The sequence below is a fragment of the Neofelis nebulosa genome, chromosome 12 (genome assembly GCF_028018385.1).
Source record: "Neofelis nebulosa isolate mNeoNeb1 chromosome 12, mNeoNeb1.pri, whole genome shotgun sequence".
NCBI classification, from domain to species: Eukaryota; Metazoa; Chordata; class Mammalia; order Carnivora; family Felidae; genus Neofelis; species Neofelis nebulosa.
The window spans coordinates 2,272,631-2,290,000 of NC_080793.1; the positions used below are offsets into that span (position 1 = coordinate 2,272,631).

Sequence of the window (17,370 nt, forward strand, 5' to 3'; positions counted from 1 at the left end):
TTAGATCAGGTCCTAAGGGAAGGCCTCCTGAGCGGGTGACATTTGAGCTGAAACTGGAACGTAAAGCCAGGGCTCAGAGGGAAGAGCAGCATCTGAACAGTGAGAAGCAGGCTGGTGTGGCCGAGGCTCTGTGTGCAGGGAGAAGAGGCTTAGAGATGCAGGCGGAGGGATGGCCGGGGCCGGTCTGATCTATGATTACAGAGCCTTGGAGGCCTCAGGAAGGGGTTTGGACGGTTTACCCTAAGGGCAAGGGGAAGCCATCGATTGTTACAGAGCTGGGGGGTGATGCAATCTGACTTGAGTTCTTAAAGTCAAGTCACTGCCGCTCTAAGAGAAATGGGATGGGGAGGACGTGAGGGAGAGAGCAGGGAGGCCGGTGGGAACCCATGACAGATGCCCAGACCGGCAGTGATGCAGCTTGGATTGGGGCATGTGTCCATCTGGGTCTCCAGAGAGCAGTCACAGAGCAAGTCAGGAGTGCGCAGTGTGAATTAGGATGGAATACCTGGGAAAGGGAAAGGGAGAAAAGCAGGATGGACAGAGAGAGCCTCAGATGGTCCTGCAGGTGTGGTCAGGGAATGGGAAGCAGAGAGGAGGAGAAGCCAGGAGACCTTCAGATCCCCCTCTAGCTGTCAGGGGAGTTGGGGGGCGATGTCCTGGAGGTGGGAGGGAGTGTGAAACAGTGCTTTGGAGAGGGTGGCTGAGAACCTTCCAGAAAGTGGAGTGGGCTGCCAAGCAGTCTGTGACATGTGGTGCCACTCGCCTGGTTCTGTGACGGTCCTTGGCTGGCGGGGGCGGGGGGGGGCGGGTAGTGAGGAGTGGGTTCAGTGGGGGGCCGGGCATCTGCCCTGGGCGCGGAGGGTGAAGTGAGACGGGGCCATTTATGTCAAGGGGCTTTAAGGAGAGCCGGAGTCCATTAAGGAGATGGGCCGTATTCACCTCCTCGCCATCCTCACCGGGGGAACCGTGCACTTTTGAACTGGGCCAAAGTGCCAATGTTGTAAGGACCGAGCCTGAACCCTTGCAATCAGCTAGTGAGAGGTTGTTTACTGACAGCGTTAGTCGAGGTGTGTCTTACACGGGTTTAACTTGCGGCCACCAACACCAGTGTGAAATTCTCTGTAAGCAATGCCCACGAGCGAGCCTGCTTTTGCTGTAAAGGCCCCTGACTTTGGCTCCCTGGTGGGGCACCGTTTGGATTGTGACCCAAATCTCCGTGGCCTGAATTGCCGTTCTTTGACCCCAGATAAATGTGCTTGTGTAATTATCACCTCCGGACAATTTTACGTTGACAAGGGGAATTGAGGACAGGAGAGCGGGGCAGATCACGGGCTGTCCGTGGACGTGAGCGGGTTGCTGGAGGCCGGAATGCTGCTGTCTCCGGTGCAGCCTGTCACCAGCCAAGGGTGAGTAACCCAGCCCCAGTTCTAGAATCACGCCTGGGTCCACGTCTGTTAAGATCCCTAGTCCAATGCTCCCTCCTCCAGACTCTGCTGCTTGGCTCAGCCCCGCTCCGGGGTATAGGATCCGGAGCTCCAGACCAAGGACCAGCCTAGGGCAAGGGCCTGCAGGCTGCCCACCCCCGTGGCCCCTGCCCCTGGAGGAAGCTCCCAAGAGTAAACAGCAGCCTCCTCTTCCCGCCCACCGGGGTCGGCCACATTCCACCCCTGCCAGATTTCCAGTCACGAGGCCCTCTCCCTCTGAGCAGGCTGGTTTTCCTGAGGATGAGGGAGCCTCGCCCCTGGGGGAGATGCGTGGGGGCAACGCTCGCTTCTGCCTTCTTCCTCCTGGGCTGCTGGGGACGCTCCGATTTCCAGCAGGTGGGTGAATCTGCAGGAGCTGGGGTGCCTGGGAGCCCTGGAGCTGGGAATCTTGAGCTCTGCTGGGTGCTGCGGGGGGGTGCCCCCCAGGAGAGATGGGGCTGCCCAAACAGCCTTTGGGCAGCGTGAGGGTGTCCTTCCAGCTTCCAGGTTTGCGCTGGGAGAGGGGCGGACCTGGGCTTGGGGTTTCGGGGATGGAGCGTGCGCACCGAGGAAGGAAACGGCCTCTCAGTACGGATCTCCTCCCACCCCCACCCCTGCCTTGGTTTCCCCCTCCTCCTTGCCTTGCCCCTCTCCCACCCCTTCTCCCCGCCTTTCTTCTCCCTTGTGCTTTCTGTCCTGCAGCAATTTCTCCAAGCTTTGGAGCCAGAGGAAGTGACTTCTTATTTTGGCCCCGATGCTACCTTAGAAGGTATCTGTCCCGGCGTCTTCTCAGCAGAGGGAGCTCCCCCCCGACCGAGCCGGGGCGGGGGGGGGGGGGGGGGGTCGGGGGGGGCGCATCTCAGCTCTGCTTGGGAGGAGGTCCTAGAAACTGCCATCGTTCCTGCTAATTAACTCCATACTGCCGCCAAGTCTGTAAAAGCTGGTCTGGGCGTCCTGGACCGAGCTGGGGTTCTGACCCCAGGCTTCTGCTCCATATCTCCAGGGAATGGTTACTAATTAGCTGGTCCCTTTTGCCCCTGGGCCTCCCTTGGGCTGGCCAAGCTGCCGGAGCTCTTGTGGCTTTTGGCCACGGATGGAAATGGAATTATTTATCCTTTCCGTGAGAAACGAGATAGGCGCTGGCTCAAGCTCCGGCCAGAGCCTCTCGTGTCGCTCTTGGCCATGCCTGCGGACTTCGCTGGGGTGCCAGCCCCCTTTCCAAGTCAGGCCATTGACGTAAAGGCTGTTGGGGACCAGAGGCAGGGTGGGCTAGCGGTCAGGGTGGAGAGCAGTAGGGGATGTCCCATCTGTGACTGAATTCCCTGTGGCCTGGGTCACATGCACATTGAGCACTGCTTGGGGCTGTCTGGGGATTGGGGGTGGGACCTCCTGGGGCCTGGGGGCTGCTTTGTGAGGCAGATCGGTGGAGAAGGGTGGTGAGGCTGGCCTTGGGCACCTGCTCTTCCGTAAAGGCCAGAGAGGCTGTGGCTGTACCTGCTTTGCCTGCTGGGGTTCAGGCCACCCCTCAGGAAACCCGATTCTGGGGCGAGGCTCGCATGCTGAGTGCTGGTCTGCCCCGGGTGAGGCCCAAATTGGAGAGGAAACTTTCAGTCTACCACCCTGCGTGCCGGGAGGAGCTGGATTTGAGCCCAGGCCTCTCGGGCTCCAGGCCAGCCCTGCGCCCCACTCACCAAAGGGAACGGATCGGTTGGAGGGGGGGACCTCCCCCCAGGGCAGGAAGACACGGAGCGCTGAGCCCCAGGGGGGGGGAGGGGAGGAGCAAGGTGGCCTCCTCTGTCCCGCAGTGCTGCAATTCGACGTGGCCCCGCTCACCTGCATCTGTGAGGATGGGCCCGGGGGGCCTCCCTGCAGGGCCCCGAGCTGCTCTCTGCTCGCCCTGGGACAGCTCTTTGCCTTCTCCTTCCTGCCGGAGCGGAGCCTCCTCACCGCGTCCTTCACCAGCGAGCACGTGCTGAACGCCTCCCTCCGGCTTGAGAGGCGGCCTCCTCATCCCTGCTTCGCGGGAGGGCGCCCCCTGCTGCCCCTGGGCGCGGTGGCCAGGGTCACCTACTGCTCAGGCCACTTGGTGAGCGTGACGTCCCAGAGAGGCCCTGTCCCTCGGTGGGGCCGGTGGGCTACGTGCCTGTCTGCTGTCTCTCCTCCAGGAGGGCGACATCCTGGTGGGCGCAGACAGGTTCCGCGTCCAGCCGGTGAGGAGGCGGCATTGGGAGCTGCTGCCTCCCCGGGTTCGTGCGCAGCCCCACCTGGTCCACAGGCCCGGCCCCGAGGCCTCCCAAGTCATCCGAGGTACGGCTCCTGGGAGAGGGGGACAGCTCTGGGGGAGGGCCAGCTCTCCCCAGTGCCCAGGTGGCTGTGCAGAATGCCACAAGCCCGGCTGAGCCATCTTTCTTCAGGATGCCGGAGAGTCGGCAGGCCAGGGGGACATGTGGCCATCGGCCATGCCCCCAGCTGTCCTAGAGGGGGACAGCTAGGCCTCCAGCCTATGAGCAGCCCCTCATCGATCACAAAGCACGTTCACAGACATGCGCTGTTGGGGTCTCCCAGCTCCGGGACTGGCAGGACATCCGATACCACAGATGGGAACACTGAGGCCCAAAGACAGAAGGTGGCCACTCGGGGCTTGCATGGCTGGCTCTGCGGCTGCCCTGGCCTGCTCGTCGGGCCCCCAGCTGCATCCAGGTGCAACCAGGGTCCTGTCTTGGGCTCATATCGGGATGACCCTGTTCTCCAGCATGTGCCCAGAGCGGGGCCACATCAAGGGGGCAGAGCCAGTGTGGGACTCTGGGGAGACACCAAGGACGTAAAAGCCACACGACAGCTCCCTCCTTGGGCCCTGCCCTGCCACCTGGTCCTTTCAATGCTCCGAAATGGCCAGTCGCTGATGGGACCTGGCCTTGGGGGTGGGCTGAAATCCAGGACCCAGTAGCCTCTTGGGCCAGCTGCCACTGTTTCTGACAGTCCCAACATAAAGTGACTTTCAACAGCTCGGGCCCTTCTGCTCTCTGAGACCATTGATTTCGGAGGAGCCTAGAGGCCAGCTCCCGGAGGGCCCGAGGTAGGGGCTGAGACTGGGTCCAGGACAGGCCCTCTCACTCGGCGCCCACCCGCCCTGGAGCAGGCATTCCCTGCTCCCCACCTTTCCCATGAGAAAGCCGGGGACTGGGCCCCCTGACTCCATAAACCCATGGTGATAAGTGGCAGGGACAGAGCTCACAACCGTGTCTCCAAGTCCAAGAAAGACCTGGCCGTGGGCGGCCAAAGCTATGGGTTGTCTGCTTTCTGGAACCTTCGCTCTGAGCCCTGCCCCCTCCCTCACCAGGCCGTCCTCCTTCCCCTCGCCTTCGCCTCCGGAGATGGGCTGCCGGCAGGGTCCTGCACCTGGAGCTGCTGGTGGCCGTGGGCCCCGACGTCTACCAGGCTCACCAGGAGGACACCGAGCGCTACGTGCTCACCAACCTCAACATGGTGAGTGTTCCTTGGGGAGCGGACCCCTTGGATGGTGCTGACCACAAGCGGTGGGGCTCGGGAGCCTCTGGACACGGTGCCCCACACCGGGCACTTGGGGCCGAATGTGAGTGGGCTGGCTTATCTGGTAGTTTGAACTTGGGCTGAACTCGGGTGTAAACCTAAGCAAGGCTGGGGTCATGCTTGGGGCCCAGGGCTTTGGGGTGGGGAGGGGTGTGGTCTGTCCTTTCCTTCCTCCTCCTCCTCTCCCTCACCTGCAGTGGAGGCGGGTGAGGTCCTGGAACCCCTCTTGGCTCCCTAGTGCACCCCACCGCCTCTTGCTACTTGGGTCCCTTCTCTCCAAGGGCCCCTCAGGTCTGGCCTCTGGCCTGAAGTCCATTTGCTCCATGGGAACCTCGGCCAGCACTGCCCGGGCACCAGCCGGGGTGCCCCACACTGGCCTCTCTGTTCCCTTTCTTGGGGGCACCCCCGTTTCTACTGGCCCCCCCCTCCCTTGGCTTCTAGGGCTAAAGGTGGCGTGGGAAGAGCGGCTCCCACTGATTGTGGTCTCGGGGGGCAGGGTAAGCAAAGAAAGGGGTGTTTCAACAACCTGACGCTCGCGTGTAACCTAACGGACTGCATGAAACCCGTGTCCAGCGGTTTGAGAATACACGTATGACACGCGGTGACTGCTCTGGGCCGCCGGCGAGTGTCTGCCACGTCGGGGGATGAACACCAGTGCCAGGTGGGGGGCGGGACGAGGAGACGGCCGCCGTCTGCAAGTTGGCCGTGCAGGGAGGCAGAGCCCGCCCTCCAAGAATGTGTGGAGCTTGGCGCCACTTTGTGCCCAGCCTTAGGTGTGCCCACCTGTTTGGGGCAAAAGGAAAAGCCCCCCCCCCCCGCCCCCCCCTCCCCCCCCGGGGCTCAGAGCGCCAGGCCATCAGACCACTCTGTCCACTGTCAGTTCTCTGGGCCTCGGACACACCCGTGTGGTCCTGTCCCCTTGCAGACATGGCCCGAGTCCACAGGTCTTTGCCTGCAGCCCCAGAGGTGAAAAACACTTCCTTTCAGTCACCTGAAAGCTTGGCAGGAAAGGGGGGGGTTCCTCCCCCCGTTTACTCTGCTGAAATTCGGTCATCAAGCCGTACTCCCTCTGGCCACTTGATGTGTCTCACGAGGACCTGGGACAGTGGTAGGTACCAGACTGGCTCCTGCCCGGATGGTGGCTGGCCGTGGTGACAGCCACTGTCGTGGCTGGGCACCCATCCTGTGCCCGCGGCATCGTTCCTGAGTCCGCCAGTAGCCACGGAAGGCTTTACCTCCGTGTCACAGATGAGGAACCTGAGCTTCCAAGGTTAGTTAGCAGGATCACGCGCACACGGGTAGTTCGCAGCAGAGCTCAGATTCAGGCTCAGGTCAGCCGAGGCCAGTGATGGCAGGGTTCTCTCTCTCTCTGGGGGGGTGGGGGCATGTCTAATTCAGGGACAGGCTGCTGCAAATAACCACAGACAGTCAACCATGATGGGCATCTTGGCAGCTGTGCAAGAGAGAGAGAGAGCGAGCCAGGAGCCTGGCTGGGGGGTGGTGGGGACAGCGCTCTGTCAGGGGAACCCGGAAAAGGGTTTGCGGAGGGAGGGGAGGCCCTCGTGTGGCCTCCTGGAGAGGCGCAGGTGAAACAAGCCAAGGTGGAGAGAAGGGTGTTCCAGGCGGACGGACAGAGAAGGGAAAGGACGGGGTGAGTCTGGTGAGCAGGAAACAGCGTTGGAATGGAATGTTCTAAACTCCTAGTTATTTGCCTCCCATGGTTTCAGGTTTTCTTTTCTTTGTGGTTGGCCTTCTTGAGCCGTGAGCAAGGAGGACCAGCACGCGTCTGCCCATCTCTGTGGCTGGCCGCCAGCCCCGAGACAAGCATTTCCCCCCGCTGCTAACGGAGCAGTCTCTCCAGGCCCTGCCCCAGCCAGGCCCCGCCCACCCACCAGACACCTCTCCCTCCTGCCTTTCCACAGGGGTCAGAGCTGCTGAGGGACCCATCCCTGGGGACTCAGTTCCGAGTGCATGTGGTGAAGATGCTCACCCTGACCCAGGCTGAGGTAGGCACCACGCTGGGAGCCCAGAGTCCCCGGAAACCCCATTTCCACTCTCTCTATCTCTTCCTGTCGCTCTCCCCGTCTGTAGCACGGACAGCGACAGGGTTGTGGTGAGCACTGTGGCGCAGGTCCCATGAACACGGGCTCTGTGACGCCCCCACCCCCAGGATGCTCCGAATATCACAGCCAACATCACGGCCTCACTGCTGAGCGTCTGCGAGTGGAGCAGGACGGTCAACCCCGAGGACGACACAGATCCTGGGCATGCCGACCTGGTCCTCTACATCACCAGGTAGCCGAGCGCCCCCGTGGCACGCCAGCCTGCCTGGGAGCTGTCCTCCCCTCCCCACCCCCCCCTCTGCAAAGGCGGCCCGGCCTCAGCACCAGCCTGGTGCCTTTTTTCTTCCCAAGGTTTGACCTGGAGTTGCCTGATGGTAACCGGCAGGTTCGGGGGGTCACCCAGCTGGGGGGTGTCTGCTCGTCCTCCTGGAGCTGCCTCATCACTGAGGATACCGGCTTTGACCTGGGGGTCACCATCGCCCATGAGATTGGGCACAGGTAGGCATACTGTCCCCAAGCTGAGGTCTAGGAGCCGACTGGGGCTCCCAGGAGGGAACGTTGAGGCTGCCCTCAACGTTGAGGGAACGTTGAGGGGTGGGGTAGGAGGGCAGCCCTGTAGGAGTCTGCTGGAAGGAACCTGCACCCTTGACCTCAGTGGACTTGGTGGGGGGAGGAGGGCAAGGGCTGGGAAATCTGCTATTTCTTGATTACCAGGTGATTAAAAAAATTGTTTTTACCCCCTCCCCTCCCAAAAGCAAGACAGACTTCTCAATTAGAAAATGTTTTCTAGGAAATTCAGGTAAAGGAAAAGCAGGCTGTAAAAATTATCCCAAATCCCAGCCCTTAGAGGTAACATCCGTTCACCTTTTGTATGTAATTGTAGTCAGGTCTTACACACACATATTTACTTTTATGTTACGAAGAGAGAGAATCTTGAGCATGCTTAAGCAAGCAGGGGAGGGGCAGAAGGGGAGAGAGAGAATCTTAAGCGGCCTCCATGCTAGTGCAGAGCCCGATGTGGGCTCGTTCCCCCTGGGATCATGGCCTGAGCTGAAATCAAGACTTGGACCCTCGGGTCCCTGGGTGGCTCGGTCAGTTAAGCATCTGACTTCAGCTCAGGTCCTGATTTCATGGTTCCTGAATTCAAGCCTGTCACTGGGCTCCCTGCTGTCAGCACGGAGCCTGCTTCGGATCCTCTGTCTCCCTCTCTCTCTGCCCCTCCTCTGCTCATGCTCTCTATCTCTTTCTCTGTCTAAATAAACATAAAAAAAAAATTCAGATGCTCAACTGACCGAGCCACCCAGGCACCCACACACACGTAGTTTTTATTTGCAAAATCAGGATTATACTGTATGTTGGTTTTTTTTCTGTTTTTTAAATTTTTATTTATTTCTGAGAGAGAGAGAGAACAAGCAGGCGAGGGGCAGAGAGAGAGGGAGACACAGAATCCAAAGCAGCTCCAGGCTCTAAGCTGTCAGCACAGAGCCCCACATGGACTCGAACCCACAAACCTGGAGATCGTGATCTGAGCCAAAGTCAGTTGCTCAACCGACTGAGCCCCCCAGGCGCCCTAAAGCCTTTTAAAAAATGTTTTATTTATTATTTATTTTTGAGAGAGAGCGGGCACGTGAGCAGGGGAGGGGCAGAGAGAAAGAGGGGGTCCCAAGCAGACTCTGCCCTGTCAGTGCAGAGCCCCGAGAGTAGGGGGCGGGGGGGGTTCCATCTCACCAACCGTGGGATCATGACCTGAGTGGAAATCAAGAGTCAGTGGCTCAACCCACTGAGCCACCCAAGGGCCACTAACGCCTTTTGATATTTATTAGCCCAAAGAGGCAGGAACCACCTGGCTGGCTGGCTGAGCACTCCTTCTGGGGGAAACGGAGGCAGGGCTCGCTGGTGGGGGGGGGGGGGCCAGGAGGCCGTGGGGGGTCTGCAAAGGCTTCCAACCCGACCAGAGGGCTGGCCAGGCTCGGACTCCAGGCGGGTGGAGGGGGCACGAGGGCTCTGAGCGTCGCCTCCCCCGGACAGCTTGGGCTTGGAACACGACGGCGCGCCCGGGAGCGGCTGTGGGCCCAGCGGCCACGTGATGGCGTCCCAGGACGCGGTGACCGCCAGGGGTGACCTCTCGTGGTCCGCCTGCAGCCGCCAGCAACTGCTGCACCTGCTCAGGTAGCCGCGTCCCTCACCCGCGCAGCCCTCCCCGCCCTATCTCCACTTGGGGCCACCCCTACTTGTGCCCCCAGCCCTCTGTTCAATCCCCATCGCGCTCTGTCCCCTCCCCCCCTCCGGGGCCCTCTTTCGTCCTCCTTGGCCCCTCCCTCCAGCCACCCTTCCCTGCGCGGATCCCGTTTCTCCCCCACTCCCACGCACCCTCTTACGTCCATCAGTTTCCGCGCCCACGCCTCAATTCGGCCCCATCCCCGCCCCTCCCTCCTCGCCGCTCCCCTGCCTCATCCCCTCCCTCCCCACTCCCTCGCGCACGCGGGCAGATGCCCGGGCCCCACCTCCACTCCCCCGGGGCCCGAGCCCGGTCCCAGCTCTCGCTGGGGGTGTGCGCTGAGAACCCCCTGCCCGCCCGCCCGCCCGCCCGCCCGCGCCCACCCCTCCACCCCGGTGTGCACCCGGGGTCTGAGCCGGGCCTTGTCGCAGCGCAGGACGGGCGCGCTGCCTGTGGGACCCGCCCGGGCCGCAGGCCGGGGCCGCGGGGAGCCCTCCCCGGGCGCAGCCCGGCCTCCACTACGGCGCGGACGAGCAGTGCCGCGTCGCCTTCGGCCCTGCAGCGGTGGCCTGCACCTTCACCAGGGGGCACCTGGTGAGTCCCGGCCGTCCCGCTTCTCCGCCACCCAGCCCCTGCACCCTCTACCCGCGCCCAGCTCCTGCTCCGCTGCGCCCTGTGGGCGCTCGCCGTGCCAGGCTGCCAGGCACCTCTTAAAATGCGCAAATTTTGAGCGAGGGTGCTCATGTTTTCCTTTTGACCGTGCCCCACAGATTATGTGGAGCGCCTGAACCCATGGACGCGGGACTTAAATAGGCAGTCACCAAGGGCTTCCGATCCGATGGGAACCTGGAGGGCTCCCTGGAGGAAGTCCCCTCCACATTGAATCCTGTAGCAGGAGTGTGAGCTAGCGGGGGAAGGGGAGATGAAGGGGGGCCGGCTCCCCAAAGAGGGACTTCCTCCCTGGACTTCCATGGGCCCCAGGCACCTTTGCCCTATCGGGGCCTCTTTCTCAATACGGAATACTGAGAATTGTTATCAGTGTTTTTATAAAATATATACAGTTTTTTTTCTTCGCGTTGTTATGACAAAACGTGTTAACGTTACATATGAGGACACCTGCTTTGACCTAAAGAATCGTTTTTTGTCTGCTGATTTTAGAAGAAGTGAAAACATTTTCGTGGGCTCACGGACAGGTGTGCTGTGCCCATTCTCCCCGGCCACCGGTGCCCACAGAGCGGTGTGTGCGCCCCTGTGGTCTGCGGGGGGACAGTTAAGGCTGGACACTCCAGCCCCTCCAGCGGGCCCCCTGTGTCCCCATTTAGGACGTGTGCCAGGCTCTCTCCTGCCACAAGGACCCCCTGGACCAAAGCGTCTGTAGCCGCCTCTTGACTCCCCTCCTGGATGGGACAGAGTGTGGCGAGCAGAAGGTCGGAGCGGGAGTGACGGAGCATGTGTTGGCTGGCGGGCTCTCCCAGGCGCTCGGCTTCTCGCTACCCTGCAGACCTCTGTGCCTCTGCCCTTCTCCTCCACTCTGCGGGGACCAGACCCCTCTGTCCTACACGCTGGGGTTTGCCCTCTTTCGTACTTAGCTTCGTTTCCTGAGCAGGATGGGAGGGCGGGGCACGAGCACGTGTGCATGCCTGTGTGGCCACCCTGCGGGCGCGGGGCCCTGGGGATGCCAGCCGTCCTGGGTGTGCGATGGTGTGCCCTTCTCTCCCTTCTCTCGCAGTGGTGCTCCAAAGGTCACTGCCGCTCCCTGGCGGAGCTGACCCCCGTGGGAGTGGTGCACGGGCACTGGTCTAGCTGGGGTCCCCCCAGTCCCTGCTCCCGCTCCTGCGGGGGAGGGGTGGTCACCAGGAGGCGACGGTGCAGCAACCCCAGGTACTGCCTGCAGGAGGCGCTGTTCTCCAGGTCAGGGCTGGCTGGCTGCCTAGGGGGGAGTGGCTCCCCTGTCACCCCCTGTGTCTTGTGGGTATTTTCAGGCCGGCCTTTGGAGGGCGTGCGTGTGTGGGCGATGACCTCCAGGCGGAGATGTGCAACACCCAGGTAGGCCTCCCTCCCCGGGGTGCAGCCAGAGGGTCAGGTCGGCAGCGCGGGGGCCGGGGGTGTGGAAGGATCAGGGCGGCTGTAATTCGTGGCTCGCGCCAGGGCGCTTTTGAAAGAGGGGGTGCTGTTCTACGTCTACTGGGACCTCAGTGCATACTCCAGGATGTCCCTGCAGTGTCCCCCTCCCTCCCCACCTGCCACTGCCCCCCCCCAGCACCCCCTGAAACCATTCCTCCATTCTAAGAGCAGGTGAAATTCACGTCACATAAAATCAACCATTTTAAGGGTGAGATCCAGTGGCATTTAGTACATTCACAATGTTGTGCGACCACCGCCTCCATCAAGTTCCAAACCGCTTCTGTCAGCCCAGAGTAGGACCCCAGACCCGTTAGGTCGTTGCTCCCCTCCCCCATCCTCCCGCCCTGGCAGCCACCAGTCACCTTTTGTGTCCGCGGATGCGTCTGTTCTGGACATTTCATACAAATGGAATGACACAATGCGTGGCCTTTTTGTGACTGGCTTCTATCACTCAGCATCGTGTCCTCAAGGGTCATCCACGGTGTAGCAGGTGTGAGACGTGCAGTCCTTTTTGTGGCTGAACGGCAGCCCATCATGTGGATGGGCCACATGTTATCCGTCCATGTGTTGACGGACATTTAGGCCATTTCCACCTTTTGGTTATTGTGAATAGTGCTGCTGTGGGCATGTGTGTATGTGGACTCGAGTACCAATTCTTATTCCTATTTTTTAGTATTTATTTTTGAGAGTGAGAGCGCGCGTGCGGGTGTGAGGGGCAGAGACAGAGGGAGACAGAGGATCTTCGGTGTCAGCGCAGAGCCCAGTGCGGGGCCTGGACTCACGAACCGTGAGATCGTGACCTGAGCGGAAGCCAGAAGCCACCCAGGCACTCCCCCGATTTTTATTTCTTTTGAGTACGCACCTGAAAGTGGGATCACTGGATAGGGGCGCCTGGGTGGCTCAGTCAGTGAAGCGTCCGACTTCGGCTCAGGTCACGATCTCGCGGTCCGTGGGTTCCAGCCCCGCGTCGGGCTCTGCGCTGACGGCTCGGAGCCTGGAGTCTGCTTCGGATTCTGCGTCCCCCTGTGTCTCTCTCTCTGCCCCTCTTCTGCTCGTGCTCTGTCTCTCTTGCTCTTAAAAACGAATAAACGTTAAAAACAAAAGTGGGATCGCTGGATTGTATGGCATTTCTACGTTCAAGTCTTTGAGGAGCTTCCAAAACCATCCTGCACAGCAGCCCAGCTATTTTGCACTCCCGCCAGCTGTGGGCGAAGGTTCCGCTTTCTTCATATCCTCTCCACTCCCCATCTTTATTGCCCGTGAGGTTTTTTTTTAAGATTTTCTTTCTTTCTTTCTTTCTTTCTTTCTTTCTTTCTTTCTTTCTTTCTTTCTTTCTTTCTTTCTTTCTTTCTTTTTCTTTCTTTCCTTTTCTTTCTTTCTTTTGCCTTTCTTTTTTTCTTTCTTTTCTTTCTTTTGCCTTTCTTTCTTTTGCCTTTCTTCTTTCTTTCTTTCTTTCTTTCTTTCTTTCTTTCTTTCTTTCTTTCTTTCTTTCTTTCTTTCTTTCTTTTTCTACTTTTAGAGAGAGAGCAGAGAGCGAGCCGGGGAGGGGCAGAGAGAGAGGGAGAGAGAGACTCCCAAGCAGACTCCACACTGTCAGGGTTGAGGGCTCAAACTCACAAACCACAAGATCATGACCTGAACCGAAATCCAGAATCAGACGCTTGACTGACTGAGCCACCCGGGCGCCCCTATTGCCGGTGTTCTTTGATCATGGCCGGTACCCTGGGTGCGAAGCGCTCGGATGGCTCCTTTGACATTGTGTCAAGATCTGCACGTGGCGAGGCCTTCCCTCCCACTTTCTCCAGGCGGTCACGGGCCTCCCCGGACCTGGAGGGCAGAGTCCTCACCTGGAGCACGGGCTCAGGGAGGGGAGCAGGCGAGCAGTGCTCTTTCTTTCTTTGTTGCCGGGTGGTAGGCCCTGCCCTGTGTCCTTGCAGATTCTCCGGGATTCTCTCCTCAGCAGAGAAAGTCTCTTGGCTCCCCTGCTTTCTAGAGCGGGGAACCGCAGCGCAGCCAGGAGCGGGCTCAAAGCCACACCGTGGCCCTCGTGCCGCGGGGTGCCTTGCTGTCCCCAGTGGCAAAGGCTCCTGTCCTAGATCCCCCGTCCCCAGGCCCCCCATCCCAGGGCCCCTCCTGTGCCTGTTCTCTGCCTCCTCCCGGCCAGGCCTGTGAGAAGACCCAGCTGGACTTCATGTCTGAGCAGTGCTCCCGGACGGACAGGAAACCGCTACACCTGTCCCCAGGCAACGCCTCCTTCTACCGCTGGGGCTCTGCTGAGCAGTACAGTCAAGGTGGGCTGGCCCCCATCACCCTGATGCTGTTGAGAGCAGGGTTCGGACTCAGGCTCTGTATCGCGTCCTGGCTCAGCCCCCTTGCTAAGGGGCCTGAGTCTCGGTGTTCCCATCTGTAAAATGGAAATAAGAGTAGGGTCTCCCTGCTCGGGTGTTGGAAGGATTCAGTGAGACACCGGGAAGCACCAAGGGGGCTCCTCGGCTCGATTCGGTAACAAGTGTTACATCGTGATCGTGATCGCTGCCTCAGGAGGCGGGGCCCTGGCCCCAAACCTGGAGGATGAAGTGAGGTGGCCCTGACAAGGGCAGGCCCACCTGGGCTGTGCTCTGCAGGGTCACCGCCTTCCCAGCTCCCGGTCACCCTTGCGTCAGGGTTCTCTGTCTCTCCACCTTCCCAGGGGACGCTCTGTGCAGACACATGTGCCGAGCCGTCGGCGAGACCTTCATTGTGAGGCGTGGGGACGGTTTCCTGGATGGGACCCGGTGTGTGCCAAGTGGTCGGCGGGAGGACGGGACCCTGAGCCTGTGCGTGTCGGGCAGCTGCAGGGTACGCGTGTGCGGGCAGCGGAGGTACCCTCCCACCCGCTGTGGCCCTGCGGCCAGTCACGTGGGAAGCCAGATGCTAAGGGGCTCGGAGAGGGCCCGGTCTGCGGGCACGGTCCTTGTGAAGCTGCCGCGGAGTCCGCATGGGGTGATGCTAGGGCACTGAACTGACCTTGGAGTCAGCAGGGGGTCGAGAGCTCCTCTGTGACCTTGGGGGAGTCACTTATGCCTGCTTCCTGCATGGAGGTCAGATGCTGCAAAACGCCTCGAGTTTGTCGTGTGAATCCCAGGGCCTCAGAGCAGTGGGGTCGGTGGGGACAGGCGTCACCTGCCACTGCTCTTTGCACAGACATTCGGCTGTGACGGCAGGATGGACTCCCAGCAGGTGCAAGACGCGTGCCAGGTGTGTGGAGGGGACAACAGCACGTGCAGCCCCCGCAACGGCTCTTTCACGGCCGGAAGGGCCAGAGGTAGGGGCTTCCCTCGGGGTGGATGGCCGGGCCCCCGCCAGCCTCCAAGAGACACCTGCAGCTCAGAGCCTTGGCAGTGAGCCCCGGACCCTCCTCGTGGGCCTCGGCCTCTGCCCTCCACCTCGCCAGCCTCCCCACCCAGCTCGGAGTCTGATGAGGCCGCCGCCGCCGGGGGCAGTGGAGTTTTGGGAATGACTGCTCACGGTAGCTGTGATGCAGATAAAACCCGGATACTGGGCGGTCTGTGGGAGGCCGGCCTGGCCCTTCCTACCCAAGGAATCCCATCAGAAGGGATGTTATACTTGGGAACCCCTTGGCTGTGATCTGTTTATAAAGGAGGTCAAGTCATTTGCAAAGTGGGCGCTTAGAAGGTCAGCTGAGGAGTTGAGTCCCACCTCCCTGTGGCGGGTCACACACTGAGGCCAGAACCTTGGATTCAGTCCCTCCTCCTGGCTGGGGCAGCACCCTGGAGGGTGACCGCCCAGCCTGGCTTTGATTGGCCCCTGGTGACACGGGGCTCTCTACAGCCCGAGGGGTGACAGGGGGCTCTCTACTGTCTGAGGGGTGACGGGGGCCCCCTACTGCCCGAGGCAGCCCCATTGTATTGGTAGCTTTCGGGGCTGAGGCTCTTTTTCCTGTACACCTGAAATTTGCTCCCTTTGCGATGTAAGTGACCTGGGACCACCCACCCTCCCCTGCTTCCTTCTAGAGTATGTCACATTCCTGACGGCTACCCGCAACCTGACCAGCATATACGTCGCCAACCGGAGACCTCTCTTCACACACTTGGGTGAGCTGGGCAGAGGGCACTCACCCAGAGTTAGCCAGACTGCGAACGGCGAGGCACAGACCCCAAGATGCCCTCACTTCGGATGCCAGCTACAAGTTCAGGGGGTTCCCTGACCACTGCCAGGGTGGTTCCGTCACTAGTAGGATCCCCAGAAGTTGGAGACCTTTTATACCCGCGGTTATGGCTTAGACAATAAAGCCAGAGCAAAAGACGCCTAGGGCAGAACCTGGGAGGGTCCCGTGTCCAGCACCGAAGCGTGGCAACATGCACCGAGTAGTGCCAACCCAGGGAGCTCACCGGGGTTCAGCGTCCAGTTTGAATTAGAGCTTCATCATGTAGACGGGAGGCCTGACCGGCGGACCGGTTCCTCATGCGGATGGTCTCCATCTCTGGGCTCGCTGAGGCGGTTGACTCAGAGCTGCTGTCTAAATCGCGTATTTGGTCTTGCCGGCTTGGCCAGCCCCCACCTTAAACAAAGATACAGCTGTCAGGTGTGACGCAAGTTTCTGCCTGGAAGCCCAGGGCAAAGGCCACGTCTGTCTTTGGACCAGTTGCATTACTACCCAATGTCACGGTGGTTCTTGATTTCGAGGGCGCCTACACCCGTCCTTGGAATCCGGAGTGGGGGCGCTTGGGGGTCCTTGGGGCCCTGAAGCTGCCTGGAGAGCTCCATGTGAGCGCGCCTGGTGAGACGGCAGGTCCACAGTGCTCACCAGGTTCTGGACAGAGGCGCAGAGCCACCGACACGGGGACGCTGTCAGCACAGAGCCTGACACAGGGCTCAAACTCACGAACCGTGAGATCACGACCCGAGCCGAAGCCAAGAGCTGGACACTCAACTAACGGACCCCCCCCCCCCCCCACCTCCCAGGTGCCCCGTGGGGACGCTCTCTGTGGTCAGATGCCTGTGCACACCTGGGAGGCTGTGCCTTGCTGGCTGCAGAGACCGCCTGACCCACCGAGGCGCCAGGCAGATGGGCTCCCCAGGGAGGGCTGGGACCCTGGGGGGGAGGCTACAGATGTGGCAGCAGAGATCACGTCCCGTGGTTGCCACCACCCCATTCCTTAAACCGGGACCTCTTCCGTGAGGGCTGGTGGCCACCTGCCGCGGGGCTGGGGTGGGGTGGCGCTCCCCCTGCTGACAGCCTGGATCTCCCACAGCGGTGCGGATCGGAGGGCGCTACGTCGTGGCCGGGAGCTCTAGCATCTCTCCCAGCACCACCTACCCCTCCCTCCTGGAGGACAGCCGTGTCGAGTACAGAGTGACCCTCACCGAGGACCGGCTACCTCACCTGGAGGAGATCCGCATCCGGGGACCCACTCGGGAAGACGTGGAGATCCAGGTGACCAGGAGGGCCTGGGGGGGTCGGTGGGGCCTCCTCCTGGTACCGCTCAGCAGCCAGCCCACGGGGTCCCTGGCGTTCTGAGAGTGGGCGTGCAGGGGTCGGGGGCTTCCCCAGGAGAGGGCTGTGCTGCTGAGGTCAGAGATGAGCTGGCCGGGCCAAGCAGGGAGTGACGAACGCGTCTTGAGGAACAGTGTGTGCCCAGGATGGGTAACTAGGAGGGATGAGGGAAGGGACACCCCCCCACCCCCACCCCAGGCAAGGAGGCAGGACAGATCTGCAGGGGTCTTGCTGGCCACGGGAAGAGTGGGGGTTTCCCCCCCGGGGACTTGGGGGTTGGGGAGGGAGGGTGCAGAGGGGGCTCTATGCAGGGCCATCAGGTGCAGTGGGGATCAGGCCTGTGTCGGACCTGGCCCGAGGAGGGCATGGGGAGCGAGACCGTCAGTGATGCCCTGATTAGAGACCCACTGTGGGGGCATCCCTCCCGGAGCCGCGTCAGCCCAGGAGCCGGATGCA

The 17,370-nt window shown here is 61.1% G+C and overlaps 1 protein-coding gene across 5 annotated transcripts in view; it reads left to right on the top strand.

Moving 5' to 3' along the window:
* Positions 1-875: 875 nt before the first annotated feature.
* ADAMTS13 (ADAM metallopeptidase with thrombospondin type 1 motif 13) overlaps positions 876-17,370 on the top strand; it is a 31,302-nt gene continuing 14,807 nt past the window's right edge. For 2 of the 5 annotated variants that reach the window (XM_058693597.1, XM_058693599.1), the window contains exons 1-19: positions 876-1,406; positions 1,709-1,820; positions 2,166-2,232; positions 3,269-3,549; positions 3,629-3,770; positions 4,804-4,949; positions 6,935-7,018; positions 7,183-7,307; positions 7,427-7,573; positions 9,104-9,244; positions 9,725-9,887; positions 10,616-10,720; positions 11,023-11,174; positions 11,276-11,339; positions 13,582-13,708; positions 14,107-14,255; positions 14,601-14,721; positions 15,431-15,511; positions 16,673-16,854. In XM_058693597.1, the coding sequence (XP_058549580.1) occupies positions 1,369-1,406; positions 1,709-1,820; positions 2,166-2,232; positions 3,269-3,549; positions 3,629-3,770; positions 4,804-4,949; positions 6,935-7,018; positions 7,183-7,307; positions 7,427-7,573; positions 9,104-9,244; positions 9,725-9,887; positions 10,616-10,720; positions 11,023-11,174; positions 11,276-11,339; positions 13,582-13,708; positions 14,107-14,255; positions 14,601-14,721; positions 15,431-15,511; positions 16,673-16,854 (2,427 nt within the window). In that variant the 5' untranslated portion in view covers positions 876-1,368. Of the gene's footprint in view, positions 1,407-1,708; positions 1,821-2,165; positions 2,233-3,268; positions 3,550-3,628; positions 3,771-4,803; positions 4,950-6,934; positions 7,019-7,182; positions 7,308-7,426; positions 7,574-9,103; positions 9,245-9,724; positions 9,888-10,615; positions 10,861-11,022; positions 11,175-11,275; positions 11,340-13,581; positions 13,709-14,106; positions 14,256-14,600; positions 14,722-15,430; positions 15,512-16,672; positions 16,855-17,370 lie in introns of all 5 variants that reach the window. The other 3 variants (XM_058693600.1, XM_058693601.1, XM_058693598.1) reach the window with 2 other exon arrangements.